This window comes from Triticum aestivum, chromosome 3A, assembly GCF_018294505.1.
Source record: "Triticum aestivum cultivar Chinese Spring chromosome 3A, IWGSC CS RefSeq v2.1, whole genome shotgun sequence".
In the NCBI taxonomy this organism is placed as follows: Eukaryota; Viridiplantae; Streptophyta; class Magnoliopsida; order Poales; family Poaceae; genus Triticum; species Triticum aestivum.
Genome location: NC_057800.1, coordinates 452,151,457 through 452,166,201, shown reverse-complemented (window position 1 = coordinate 452,166,201; position 14,745 = coordinate 452,151,457). Strand labels below are relative to the sequence as shown.

At 40.6% G+C, this 14,745-nt stretch overlaps 1 protein-coding gene across 3 annotated transcripts; it reads left to right on the top strand.

Moving 5' to 3' along the window:
- The first annotated feature begins 522 nt into the window (after nt 1-522).
- LOC123061618 (uncharacterized) lies at nt 523-10,091 on the top strand. 3 transcript variants are annotated; one of them, XM_044484795.1, is made up of 7 exons: nt 523-768; nt 1,275-1,346; nt 4,901-4,977; nt 5,113-5,340; nt 6,174-9,420; nt 9,576-9,658; nt 9,747-10,091. In XM_044484795.1, exons 4-6 carry the CDS (start codon nt 5,204-5,206, stop codon nt 9,636-9,638), a joined length of 3,447 nt encoding a protein of 1,148 aa, XP_044340730.1. In that variant the 5' UTR covers nt 523-768; nt 1,275-1,346; nt 4,901-4,977; nt 5,113-5,203; the 3' UTR covers nt 9,639-9,658; nt 9,747-10,091. The 3 variants fall into 3 exon arrangements, with proteins under 3 accessions (XP_044340730.1, XP_044340729.1, XP_044340731.1); XM_044484794.1 differs by having other exon boundaries at nt 5,102-5,340; XM_044484796.1 differs by lacking the exons at nt 523-768; nt 1,275-1,346 and adding an exon at nt 1,426-1,915 and having other exon boundaries at nt 5,102-5,340.
- The last annotated feature ends 4,654 nt before the right edge of the window (nt 10,092-14,745 follow it).

The following is a 14,745-nucleotide window of genomic DNA, read 5'->3' as shown; positions in this document are numbered from 1 at the left end:
GCCTACATTACCTTGGGTAGGCCCATATAACCACAGATGCAAAAGAAGAAGAAAAATTGATGTAGGTAATCAAACACATCTAAAGGGGGTCGTAGGCGTTGTCGACCAACGCATCATGGACCCTCATCGTCATGGTGAGACACGAATCACACGATCAAGTGACGAAGAAGACAACATACAAGTAGCAAAGACGACCTGGACGAATCAGATGATGTGGCTTATTTGGGGCTATGGAAATAAGTTTGCCCGCCCCTACCCAGCTTAATTTAAAAGCCTCAAATAAGCCCCAAAAAAACTACTAAAATAAATACCAAAAGAACTACTCCCTCCGTGACTACATACGGAGCAAAATAAGTGACTCTATACTCTAAAATATGACTATATACATTCGTATGTGATAGTCTATTTGAATGAAATTTAAAAAAAACAAATATTTAGGAACGAAAGGAGTAGAATAGATCGTCCGGCTAGTAATGCCCAGTTCTTGGTCATGGTACTGTTTTTTACTGGGCAAAATTGCGCGGAGACCCGGCGTAGCGACGTGACTAAGGGGGGCCCGAATGTCGACGCACGCGACCGCCTTCCTCCCGCACGTCTTCTCTCTCTCCGCCCCCCTTTGGTCTCACAGAGCTAATCCCCGGCGCTCGCTCGATTCCCTGCTCTCTTCGTTGGTCTCCGCCGCCCCCCCCTGCTTCTCGTCCTCCCCGTCGGCGGCAGCGCTCTCCAAGGTTCCTCCCCAGAAAAGATTGCGCGCGCTGCATTGTGATGGTAAGGGCGATCGTCCCCGTCTTTCTTTAATCACTCTTGACGCAATGCTGATGTTAGGGTTTTGAGGGTTTACTTTCCGGCGCAACAATGGCGCCGCGGATCGCTCTAGTTCTTCGCGTTCTTCTCCCCACACCCCCTCCACCCCGCCCCCTTCCACGTGTCCAGATTTTCGGTTCTTTGCGCTCTTCCCCCCCTAAAAGATCGATTTATTTTTGCCGTTCTGATGTATTCTTTCCTGTAAAATCTCCTCCTTTGCATTCTATGTTCCGAGTTCTATTTCGAGTTTTTTCCCCAAGGAAATGCGGAAGAGAAATTCCGAGTAGTAAGTACGGACACAAATTCGATCCTAAGAGGACTTTGAACGACTCCCGACAATATAATAAAGAAGAGTTCGAATTCGAGTCAACGAGGACTTAAAACCATTGAAAATAGATGGTGGCGCTGTACGTAGGGTCGCGATAATAGGCCCTGCTACTCCTTCTGATTTCTAATCTTACTGTTTGCAGGTTAATTTGTCACGCGTCAGGACTTGACGCCAGGACAAATTTCCAGACACAGCCATCTTTTGCTGGGTGAAGGTAAAAATATTTCACCCCTGAGATCCGGTCGTCATGTCTGTTTGGCCTCAATTGGAATTTTAATTTTAACTTCAAAACAACAGTAGCTGATTGATGTTACATATTGGCAAACGCTTTCTTTGTGCTTGCAATGCAATGTGGTCACAAGGTGCAGCACCCTTTCTGTTGCTCAACTAACTCGTTTTGTGCATATCGACGCTTCCCTCGCTTGACTGTTCTACTTGTGAGACTGAGTGCACGGCGTTGAGTTTGTAGTGCTAATTTATATTGGAGTATAAGGCTAGGCGTTCAATGGCAGTGCTGCAGTGGTCCGTCATGATCCGGCCCGTGAGGTGTGTTTACAGGCTGGAGTTGAGGTGCCGGTTGCGCCACTGCCAGACTCACCTTCCCAGCATTCGTGCTGCCAGATTTAATTGCCCCCGGTAGATGAGTGAGGTGGAAACTCAAAAGAGGAAAGAGAAATTGTCGCCAACACAACGCTGACACTGACACTGCTGGTCGTTCATTTGCTAGTATTTGGTGGTGGCAGAAGACATGGAATCTGTTTAGTTAGGGCAAGGAAGAGACAGGTATGAACATTGAATTCATATATATGTACTAGGGGGTGGTTGGGATAGGACACCTCTTTATTCCAGCTGGTGACTCCCGCTTGTTTTCGAAGCACCTCCTAGATAGATCACCCAATGGTCTACATTTTTTTTTTTGAATTTTGAGCACAAGGAACATAATATGGTTCTATTGGATCAGCTTTGCAGAGTAACCAATATAATGCTTCACTCGCACAATGATACATAAACTTTGCTCCTCGGATTGTAATCCAATCTCCCAGTCAATGATAAATGGATGGCCAAATGAGATTTCGGATGGCATCCTTACCTGCGGATGGATAAAAATTGTGCTTTTATATTTAGATAGTGATGCTTTCGTTGTGGATAGTTTGTTGTAAAAACAGCCTATTTGTAGAGATCACACGATAGTCTTTCATAGTTTAATTGATTATTTCTTTATTAACTGAATGTCTTTTCTTCTTGATTATAAAGAAGGAAAAGGAAGGTTTATTCCCTCTGTTCAGTAAACTTCATGGTATATAATGTTGTGCAGCAACATAGTCTTGTAACTGTGAACATAATTTATGTTGTGCTTAATTATTCTTTCGGCCATAGTAAAAGAATACTAAATAATATTATTTTTCCAATTTGAAATTGAATTGAATTGACTAGTATGAGGCTATGAGCGTATAATATGTTAACTGCTGATTAGTTAGTTGCATAACCATTATTCGCTTCATTGTGTTACCCTTCTCTCTGACAACTGCAAACTATTTTCACAATTATGGTCTGCTCATATCTTTTTTGGATGAAAATTAACATGATTTTCACTAGAGCATTCTTGATAGGAATGCTCATGGATTAATTTATTACTGTGTTTGTAAAAATACTGGGGATCTAAATCTCCATTGCCTGTTAAATATTATTGTAGAGAGTACGTTTCAAGTGAATTCTCTGTCGTGTGGCGAACTTGATCATGGCTGTTTACATAAATATTAATTAACGCAGTATGATCAGTATGTTTATTAGAAGTAATTTCAGTGTGCTAAAAAAATTACCAGCGAACTATGAGAGTAACTTAGCCAACTTTAACTCCAAAGTCATCTATGTTGTTTATGCAATCAACAAGGCAGTGATAAGAACTACTGATTAGAACTGATTGCGAATATTGTCTCAATAGCATTCTGAGACGGATGACTGAATTTACTTAACCCTATCACACGATTGGTAGTCTAAAAAATGGTTGCAATAGCACAAAGTCTTGGAAAAAGGTGATTCGGTTAGTCCAGATAGTTTGTACAAAGTTCTTTGCACACAAAACAAAACAGTTATAAATGCATTTAGTTGTTGCGGTGTATATTAGTTTGCAATGCAGACAATTTATAGAACACACATGGGAATGTATCTTATGCAAACCATTGGCTAGGTCCTATTCACTTAGTTTATTTTGAGCATTGAGTTAGCTAAAAGAATCCCAAAACTTATGTTCTGATAGTGCTTACCATCACATGAAACACGTTTAAACTCAACCTATACGATGACAATGAAACCCAATAGTAATGAAGCTTACGTGAGCAGCACTAGAGTAGCTTTTGATCTCTTTACTTTCGGTTTATGATTTGTCATTTGTTTTGCAGCACACATGAATTTTTATTGAAAATCTATCATGTATTGCTAGCTGACTTTTGAGGACCATTTCTACTATTTTGGTTACATTGATTTAATTCCCTAATGGAAGAGGCAAGGACAGTAGCATATGTAGGTTCAGGCTATATATGCCTTTAATTATCTACCAACATAAGATACAGGTATTTAGACTTTCCAGGTATGATTAAAGAATTAAGCATGCTGCCAGTATTCAGACTTCACAGGTATGGTGCTTGTTGGAATTGGTGTCAAATATGTGTACTAGGTTATACAGTTGGACTTGGCATATGCGGAGAGTTAGATGTTTGAGTTGAAAGCATGCAACCTGGGGTCTAATATGTAACGCCACGGCGAGGTAGCCAAAACGCGAAGCTGGTAGGCTAGATACAAGATCATATATTCGTTGAATGATCAAAGAATTAAGCATGATGCCAGTATTTAGACATTACTGGTATGATGTTCATTGGAATTGGTGTTGAATATGTGTACAAGGTTACAGCTGGACTTGGTGTATGCGGAGAATTAGATGTTCGAGTTGAATGCATGTAACCCGAGCCAAATATGTAACGCCACGGCGAGGTAGCCAAAAGACGAAGCTGGTAGGCTAGATACAAGGGGCCTGTTTGGATGCTGCCTGTGGCTGCCTTGCCAAATCACGGCTTGCCAACTTTTTGGCGCAAGATTTACCGCCGTGGGCTCGCCAACGAACCAGCATAGAACTGAAGGCCGACCAAAACCTTGGCGTATATCCAAAAAATTGGCTTCAGACCAATATACACCAACCAGTCAGTCAACGACCAAAAATTTGGTAAGGCTGCTCCCGACTGTGATCCAAACAGGCCCAAGATCACAACGGGGGTGGTCCAGGCGCCTGGGGTAGGGATGACCAAACCGGGCGTGGAGTGGTGGTCGAGATGCTGTCCTTTGTCTTCGGTGTATCATGTTGATTTCATATGTGGGGAGGAGCACCCGTAGTCGTGCTGAACCTCGTTAACAAAATCGTCTCGCAATCTACTTTCGGCAATGATCTGGTCACAATAATTCCAACAATATCTTGCAATGCAAAATAAGCAATTAGGAACATAACTTACACATGCTTTATGCGATGCCTATGTATTTGTTCTTAGATCATAGATATCTTGTAGTCATATTACTGAAATTTCTTTTTTGACCAGGCACTTCCATTATTTAATTGCACCCCTAACTGTTTCCTGGTGCTGATAGTGTAGGATTCAGTTTTGGAAATAGGGCCCAGAAAGTATAATCCTTGAAAGGGACCTGCAATTTGATCTGCTATATGGTCTAGCAGGCGATGTGTTGCAGGAAACCATCTAATGATTGTGTTGTAATTGTTGCTAGGTAGAAAGCACAAAGTGTGAAAGGGCTAATGGAAGCATAAATCATGCAGAATCGGATATGGTGATAAGATCTTATTGGTAGGTGCCTCCTTTTTATACAGTTTAACTTTTGAAATTTTATCTCTTATGGTTAATTCAGACTTTCCTTCAACTGGCAGCACTTTTGAGCTGAATTCATTCTCATTTTTTTGTTTTCCGGAAGCTTTACAACAGGAAGTAAGAATACAACAACTTCTCGGTCTCATCTATATGATATAGGGGTGAGCATTGCTAGTGTCATCTCATTTCATCAGCTGCGGAATTAATGGGTTCAAATAGGCTACCCTTTGGATTCATTTCGGGAGGATATAGCTGCAGTGAGCAATATGATTGGCAGCAGTTAACCCTTCGTCAAAGAGAACAAGCAACAAGGGAGCAACCCCATAGCAGTGCAAACTTGAGGTACCCTGTGTGTTAACTTTTTCATGTCATGGTCATCATGTTATTCAGCTTTACACGTATCTTTCTTGATGGAATTCCATGATTCAGAGATAAGGTAGAATATTTGGTAACTGCTACATGAATTTTCAATGATGGATGCATTTTGTACCATTTAGACCTTTGTTGTTGGTTTTTTCATAAGAATCCTGTACAATTAAGTAGGTGATCCCCACTAACATATTTATCTCAACATTCAATCATGCATGGGAAAAAACCCACCTCAACATGCAACCATACATGCAAAATGGCTCAAATGCTTTAATTATATTATGCTACTATTCAATATATTTTTAGTTATACTATACATAATCATATGTATTTTCACTTTCAGTCCTATATTATTATTCAAAAAATTCATATTCATATAACAAAGTCTCATTGAATATATTGGAAGCAATCCCCGCAACAACGTGTGGGGTATCATCTAGTTTTGGAGTACTCTCCAAGCTTTAAAAATGGTTTTCCGATAAGGGCCCTTTGGATCTTATGATTGGGGCCGTCAAATTTCTTATGTAATTTTTTCCTATGACCTCGATTCCATAAGAAAACCAACGTGACATCAAACCTCATTTAATTTTTTAGAAGTTCAATTGGCTGTCGCTCTATCTGTTTCCACTTTCCACTCCCTTTTCATTCCTCAAAATGACATGCATTTATTTTTCTTACGAATCATTGGAAGGCATCTTTAAAAAATCCGTAGTATGCGACGTCTCATTCCTGTATTTTTCCTATTCCAATTATTTCGAATTTCTTGATCAGGAGGCCTTTAATGATTTATATTTCTTATATTGCAGGACTGAGAGGACTAGTCCATCCTTTGATCGTGTTTGTAATTATGCAAAAGGGGCTGATGGACATATTCATGATACGGTAACCCTTGGCAAGGTTTGTCAGTTTAATGGGGGAAGTAGCACTCAGAATGGACCTTATCAAGCGGACCAATATCTGCCATCTTACTTTCCAGTTGACCATTTTTCTGAGATAGATGAAGCGCGGCATCGGGCTTACATGGACAGTTTCTACACTGACAATAATCCTGATCACACCTCAGCTAGTCGGTTGCTTCATAGGGATGAACAAAGGAAAGCTTACACCAAGAAGCCATTTAAGAAATTGCACACTATAAAAAATTCAAAAAAACTGCGCACTATCCATCCTAGGCAACCTGAGCTTCCACTCCGTGAGGATTTTCATGATAGGTTGGGCATTAGAAATTGCAGGAATGCTTATCATGGCAAGAGGTTAAAAACAAAACCGGCAAGATGGAGTTCTCAGAAAAACAATTCCAGTGTGCCTTGTGTTGGTAAACATGGGAGAAGCAGTCGGCAGACAAGATCTGGAGAACAACCGTTTGAACAGGAAGCTGAGAACAGTAGACACAAAAGGTATGGAGGTCCGCTGGCCGGAGAGAAAGCTAAGAAGCGTATGATTTATGAGGGGCACCGTAAAGGAATATGTTCACGTCGTGAGCAAGATGAGCATCTGCATCATGAGGTACATCGTAGTGGTTCTGATACGATGAGAAATGACAATTGGGAGAAAAATGCTGAAACAAACGATGAAGTAGATCATAATGGAGCAGAAGGGAACTGCCATCTAATGAAGAATATTCGGACCGCTGCTGCTACATGCTGTGGCTCAACAAAGTCTAATGAAAACTCACATGTTTTATGTCCCAAGTACAGCAGCAAAACCATTGCTTCATCAAATGAGCCAAAAGGGAGTAGCAACATGAAATTAGTATCTGACAAGCAGCCAAGTGTTGTTGGTTGTACCAAAAGACCTCGAAACACAAGAACTGGAGACGTTTCGACACGTAACCTGCAGAATCTCTCAGTCACTCATATGGAGAAGGGCATGCATACAAAGCAAGCTGATAATACTTCTCATTCTGAATTACTTCGCGAATGTCTAGATATTTGGAGAAGAAGAAGATTAAGGAAGGAAAGCAGTGCTGAAGCTAAAAAACTAGATCAAACAGGTACTGCGGGGCATGAATGGTCTGCTTCTTCTTGTAGCTCAGAAAGTGATGATGAAAATGTCAATGCATCTGAGAGTGCTTCTGGGAACTCAGAAAGTGCGGCTGAAAATGATACTGAATTGGAGAATTCCCAAAAATGTAGAGGTGCAACGTCGCTTGATGGAGTACAAAACCGTGGTGAGGGAAGAGCAATGATAAATACAGAGCAGCCCTTGAGATGCCTCAGTGGTACAAACTACAACAAAAGCTCAGCCAAGCAAGGGCTGAAGTGCAATCTGGAGGTTTTGCAAGAACCACATCCAGGTGAAATCATGCAGCAAAAGGAAGAGAATAAACTTCCATGCTGTCTACCATCAACTGTTCATCCAAATGGCATGATACAAACTAGTCAGAACAGTTGTTCTGATACTAGCAAGAAACAAACTAGACGGAACAACTGGGCAGATATTAGTAAGGTAGATCAAGCAGCTACTTATCCTGATAGTAGTGTGTATCGGAATGTTTCTCAGCACGAGACTGGCAATCATTTGGATGATGGGAGAAAATATAAACTGGGCATCGGCTGTGAAATTAAAAGGAAAGCAGCACAAGGCAATGGTCCCAAATGGTTTGAACAAATGCCCAGTTTGATAACAGGTCCAACACTGCTGGATCAAAAAAGTCTTGCAGTTTGCCCTCCTGATGATGGTAATGTGAAGGTGTGTGGGTCAGAGTGTTCCAATCAGTGCAGTAAAACTACTTTAGAATTGGAGAAAGGGAAGAAGTCTGTCAATTGCTCCAGTGGAACTGACTGCAGAGTCATAAAAATTTGTTCCAGTGATGGTGATTGCAGAGACATCCGACAAGATACCATGAATTGCAGAAGAAAGAGGCAAGTGTCTTTATCTCTGGCAGACTCTGAAAATGATAAAGGAACAAAGGAAGATTATCAGCCACCTGGAGTTCTTGAAGTGAGATCAAATCGACAGATTTCCTGCCTATCTGATGTTGGCATAAAAATACCTGACGTTGCTAGACCAGCTGATTGCACCCCACGTTTTACAATACCAGACTTAAATTGTTTGCCTAGTATGATCGCAGATGAAGAAGAATTCGAGGCATCTCAAGAAGTGATTAATCAAGTAACTGGGCACGGTTCGGAACCACATGATGCTTGTCCGAGCCTTTCTGCCTTTAGTGGGCCTGCTGTGCAGGAAGAACAGTTTAAGCAACCAGAGAAGAATGAATTTGTCGGAGGAATTTGCGCAAAAACGGTTGCAAATGGTTCACGGATCTCTGATTCACATAGTGCAAAGGGCGTGGTTAATCAGGCAACTGGGCAGGATACTAGTCAGAGCTTTTCCGCCTTTAGTGGGCCTGCTGTGCAGGAAGAACAGTTTAAGCAACCAGAGAAGAATGAATTTGTCGGAGGAATTTGTGCAAGAACGGTTGCAAATGGTTCACGGATCTCTGATTCACATAGTGCAGAGGGAGCGGTTAATCAGGCAACTGGGCAGGATACTAGTCAGAGCTTTTCAGCCTTTAGTGGGACTGCTGTGCAGGAAAAACAGTTTAAGCAACCAGAGAAGAATGAATTTGTCGGAGGAAGTTGCACAAGAACGGTTGCAAATGGGTCACGGATCTCTGATTCACATAGTGCAAAGGAAGCGATTAATCAGGCAACTGGGGAGGATACAAGTCAGTGCTTTTCAGCCTTTAGTGGGACTGCTGTGCAGGGAAAACAGTTTAAACAATCTGAAAAGAATGAATTTAGTGGAGGAATTTACGAAAGTGAGATTGCAAATGGTTCGCGGATCTGTGATTCACATAGTGGCCCACCAAAACTAAGTACTGATGAAGAAAGTATCACAGCATTCAAATGTGCCCTCGGCGAATTCATAAAAAATATCTTAAGGCCTCTGTGGGAAGAAGGCCTCTTATCTCGTGAGGTCCACAAAATTATAGCGAGGAAAGCCGTGGATAAAGTGGCCTTGACATTGGGCCCAAAGGTGCCTCGTACAGAAGCAGCCATCTTTAGGTTTTTTGCAGAGGAATCTCAGAGTGTAGAACAACTCGTTCAGGTGGTAGCCTATGCTCTTCCTGTTTATAGCAAGAATGCTACTCCCTCCGATCCATATTACTTGTCGCTCAATCCATCTGAGCAACAAGTAATATGGATCGGAGGGATTAGTTTTGTTGTACTCCTCTAAACAATCTACAAAATCTTGTCTTGCAGGGTTACTTGGATATATACCTGGGAAAGCAAGTTCTTAAGAGAACTATGCCTGGTAGTATCTGACCAATCACGGGAAACCCCATGTAAAAATTATATTTGACCCCTTCTGTTGGTATAAATTCCTATGCTATGGTTTTCCTTTGCTAACCACAAACTCCTTGATTTCCACAGGCAGGTTATGACAAGTAGGCGTAAACTTTGCGCTAAAAGGAAGATATGTTTGAGTCAACGGATCTTCCTTCTGCCCACGATGAGCCACTTTTACTTGTGAAGCAATTGTCTAAGTTAAAACAGGTCTGATCTAATATAACACAAATGGTTTATACAGGGTGATGCAGCCAAATTTTGGTTTGTAGCGTGCATTTACATTATCTAGGTCTCTTCTCACAATGTGCAAATGTCACGAAGATGTCGATGTACCGGCATTTGGTTTTGTAACCTGTGCTTTCGCTTTGCTAAGAATTACCCATTGTTTATTTATTTATTATATAGGAAAACACAGAATCATTACTATTATGTTCAGCTAGGCTCGGGGTGCAGGCCGGTAATGACACCCGGGGTGTAGGCCGGTAATGAGACCCGGATAAAACAGCAAAACGCAACCCCTCCGCTAAAATTGGCAGACAAATGAGCTTGCTGTTATGAGTTAGCCGTTATGGCCATTGTCCTCTTTCTGTGGTGTCTGAATCCAAGATCCATATTCTTCACCTATCCCGCAGCCTGGTTCCTTCGAAATTACAGCCTCCGTCTCAAAATAAGTGACTCGAGTTTGTACTAACTTTGGGTCACTTATTTTGGAACGGAGGGAGTATATGTTTGTGAGGTTCAGAGGCTGAGTGGCAGGCGTCGGAGCTGGGCGATTAACGATAGGTGGAGGCGTCCCTTTTGGTTGGTATTCACAGCGATGACATGCATCTTGTGTACTATCCATAACAAGATGTCTATCAACAGGGTCTTCTTGCGATATGCTTTTGATCTTGTGTTTAAATTTTACTCCCTCCGTCCCATAATATAAGAGCGTAGTGTCAAAAATGCTCTTATATTATGGGACAGAGGGAGTAGCATTTTTTTACAGCAAGACGACATGGACCGGCTGCCAGTATGCTGGATGGTCTTTAGGATGTTTTCCGGTAGTTTGCTTCACCTGCTAGCAGTTGACTACTCACCTTTTAGTGGTCATATTTGACTTTTTTTTTCTTTTCTTTTTGACATGTTGTGTTGTTGCCCTGGCAGACCTTACCTTTTATCTTTTACTGCACTTAGGTAACTTCTACTACAAATTTGGCTGGTGTTTTATTTATAATGCGGCATGAAAGTCTATTTCGAAAATGTTAGCAATCTTTAAGTTCTGCAATTACTCTAGAGTCTAGAGACCTTCTTGGTGATAACACTGCGAGTCTGGGTCCTATTTAACCTCTAACTTAACAAAGAAATAGTAGAAGTTTCTTTCATTTTCAACAATTATTAGCATGTCCGCAAAGTGCGCAATGCTACGATGCAAATTGCCTGAAGCACTCCCAAGCAATTTTTGTTGTTTTCTGTAATATAATTTCTCACTTTTAACACTAATTACAATTTTCTTTTCTAGAATTGGGAATAAGAAACTTTCTGAATAAATAAATAAATAACTGAAGAAGACTACTATTCGCGGTCCTGACATTTACTATTTCAAGTTTTTTGTTTTTTTAAGATCAATTTACCATTTGAAGATTTTTCTGAGGCAATTTACTATTTCAAGTGTGTTGCACGAAATTGGAGACGCACGTAAAGGCCAGGCAAGGGACTGAACTGGGCCAACCCATCTAGCTAGGTTCTGATTCCTGGTTTTCCTGGTCCTTTTTTGTTTCCTTTTTAGTGTTGTTTTCCTTAAGGTTTCCCCCTTTTAAGGTTATTATTTCTTTTACAAAAAATATTCGCAAAAATCTAGAACTATTCATGTTTTTAATAATGTTAAAAAAAATTAAAAGATGTTCACATTTTTTACAAAAAATGTTAGGAATTGGGAAAAACGTATTTGCACAATTACAAAAAAAATCACAAACTTTTTAAATATGTTCTCAAGTTTTCAAAATATGTTCATGTACTCTTAAAAGTATTATTTTAAAAAAATTAGAACATTTGAAAAGTATTCACACAAGTCTTTAAAACATCCATGTTTCAAATTTTACAATTTTTTTTATAAAATCTACTATGAATATTTCTTTTGAAGTAAATCATTGGCTCGGTTAGCATCAATGCTTGCAATGTTAAATGGCCGGCCCACCCTAGCTATGCTTGTGCTTTTGGTGGACATTTTGACTCACAACTAGATCATGATGGCGCGCGTTGCTGTGCCCGTCCATTTTGCCAATAGAAGGGTTGGAATTTATGGAAATATATGGCTAAATATTTTGTAATTGATTGATGCATCACCAATCTGTGTAGTATATTATTAGCGAACTGACTAAAAACAATGTAACACTGGCCTTCATAGTATGTGACTTTGTAAGGAGGGAGAAAAAGCTATAATCCTGCAATTGCCTAATATGATTAATCTGAAGCATAGATAAGTGAAATGACCGAGTATCAGTTACCTAACACAAGCTGGAGCACAAATGAGTGAAATGATCAAGTACTTGGTGCGCATGACAGAGGACTTCGAGGAGGAGCAATTTTTCTAAATATCTGGACAAACACATTCTGTTGTAAATTTGTATACAATAAAAAGAGGTAATCCACATACAACGTCACAACACTGGTTGATGTAGTAATATAATAGGATGTCATAATTTAGCGACCAAGGTGATGTTTTCCAACAATTTCTGCCCAATAGCATGGAGAGCCGATGTGCCCTGAATGAGGTTACAATTGTACGGTATGGTTTTCACGATGGAACAACCGGCACAATCTTGCAGTAGGTATGCTATTAATACCACATTTAGGTTATGTATTTCTCTTTTCTTTTAATCTTTAGAAATATCAGTTCATATGGAGATTCATCTCTCAGCCGTAGCACTTCAATACATTGTTATTTATACACTTTAAAGATCATCATCGTAATAGAAAAATATTGAGGTAAATATATCCGTGATGCTTAAACTTGCCATCTATGTTCACTTTAGTCCCTGAGCTTGAAAAATACACCGAAGTGGTTTTGAAACATGGCACGACGGTGCAAATACAGTGCTAATCTCATTAGTAGACGTAAAATACGCTGAAGTGGCACCGTATTTCACTTAGCATGCACAGGTCGCGTGCCAGCATGACATGGGACCCGCTGAATAAGATGGACTGCATATCATATATCTCTATGACCAGTGGGTCCCACTTGTCAGCACAATAAAATGGGAAAATTGTGCTGTAAAAATGGTGGGCGCCGCTACTCGAACAGGCGACCTCGCCCTAGCAAACGAGCACTACTAGCTAGTAGGCCATTTGTTTTCTCGTGCTTATTAACAATAAGAAATTCTTTTTTTTTTGAGAAAAAGGTTCTTATTGTTCACATGTGTATAACTTTCATTGTGTCATATATTCATAGTTTTACATAATTTAAATGTAGTCAGGAGTGTTATTTTTATTTTAAAATGGCTTATTTATGAATATTTTTATATTATTAAAAACATCTTAAACAATAAACTGCTACTTATGAATCATAAAAATGTGCATGTAATGATTCAAATGTTTTTGTAATTCAAATAATATTTACGAATTTTAATTTCGAAAATATTCATGTATTTATAAATTTACAAACATTTTTATAATCAGAAATATTATTTTATCTATAGAATGTTTCAAAACAAATATGTGAATATTTTAAAAAATTACTCGAAGATATTGCTAAATAATTTGTTTTAGTTGTATGTATATTATTTATAACACATGAAGAAATGAATTCTAAAAAAAAGGAAGCTAACATGTGCAACATGGGCTGCACTAACTTCAGGCCATTTAAACTACACGGGCTTGTTTACTAACAATACATTAACCATTTGCTTCAGAAATGTACACGTAAATAAGTTGTCGTGGGATTGGCGACCCTGCGACAGTCCATGAGCTCCGCGATATAGTGGGGGCTAGTGCGCCGTCGGTTCTTTGCATTGTGGAGACTCAAATTGCAAAAAATCGAGTGGAAGGTTTGGCGGCTTCTTTAGGTTTTCAAAATAGTTTTACAGTTCCTAGCAGTGGGCGTAGTGGCGGGCTTTGTATTTTTTGGAAGGCAGAAGTGAACTTGGCAATAAAAAATTTCTTGTAGTATCATATAGACTTGTGGGTTTCTGAACCAGGGTCTGAGCAATGGCGCCTCACATGTTTCTATGGTGAGGCCAACAGGAGTTTGAGGTATAAAACATGGGACACCATGAAAAGGTTGAGGGGGAGAGCACGCTACCCTGGCTTTGCATAGGTGATTTCAACGAGATTCTTCGTCAGGAGGAGCAAATGGGCCCTAATCCTCGTGATAGCGCACAAATGGAGGGTTTCAGAGAAGCGGTGGATATATGTGAATTGGCTGACTTGGGATACTGTGGTCTAGACTGGACTTTTGAGAAACGAGTTACGTGAGGTGATTTTTGTAGAGTCCGGTTGGACCGGGCTTTAGCCTCCTCAAGTTGGTCGCACATCTTCCCGTTTGCGAGAGTGGAGCATCTCACAGCAGTCAAGAGTGATCACAGTCCAATTCTGCTTTTAAATGAGATGGAAGCTGGAAATCAATGCATTGCAGTGAAGAAACCGTTTCTCTATGAATGTGTCTGGGAAAGAGATACCGTTTTATCGGTATTGTTGAAGATGCATGGAGAAGTGATGGCCCAGCCTCTTCGGTGACTGAATTGTCTAACAAACTTCAGGCAATGGCCACCTCTTTATCCAGGTGGGGACGGATCACCTTGGGGTCGGTCCGTCAGGAGCTACGGCTGCTACGCCGGCAACTCGCAACGTTGCGTGCAGACCCGTTGCGAACGGGGCCCAGCGACGAGGAACGCAGGGTCGAGGATCGAATGGTGGAATTGGCGTACAGAGAGGAAATCATGGCCAGACAGCGGTCGCGCATTTCATGGTTGTCCGAGGGTGATAGTAACACCAAATTTTTCCAGAGGAAGGCTAGTGCTCGGCGGGCCAAAAACTGTATAACCCAGCTGGACCGTAGTGACGGAACTATGTGCACTGATCTGGTCGAACTCGCGGACATGGCCAC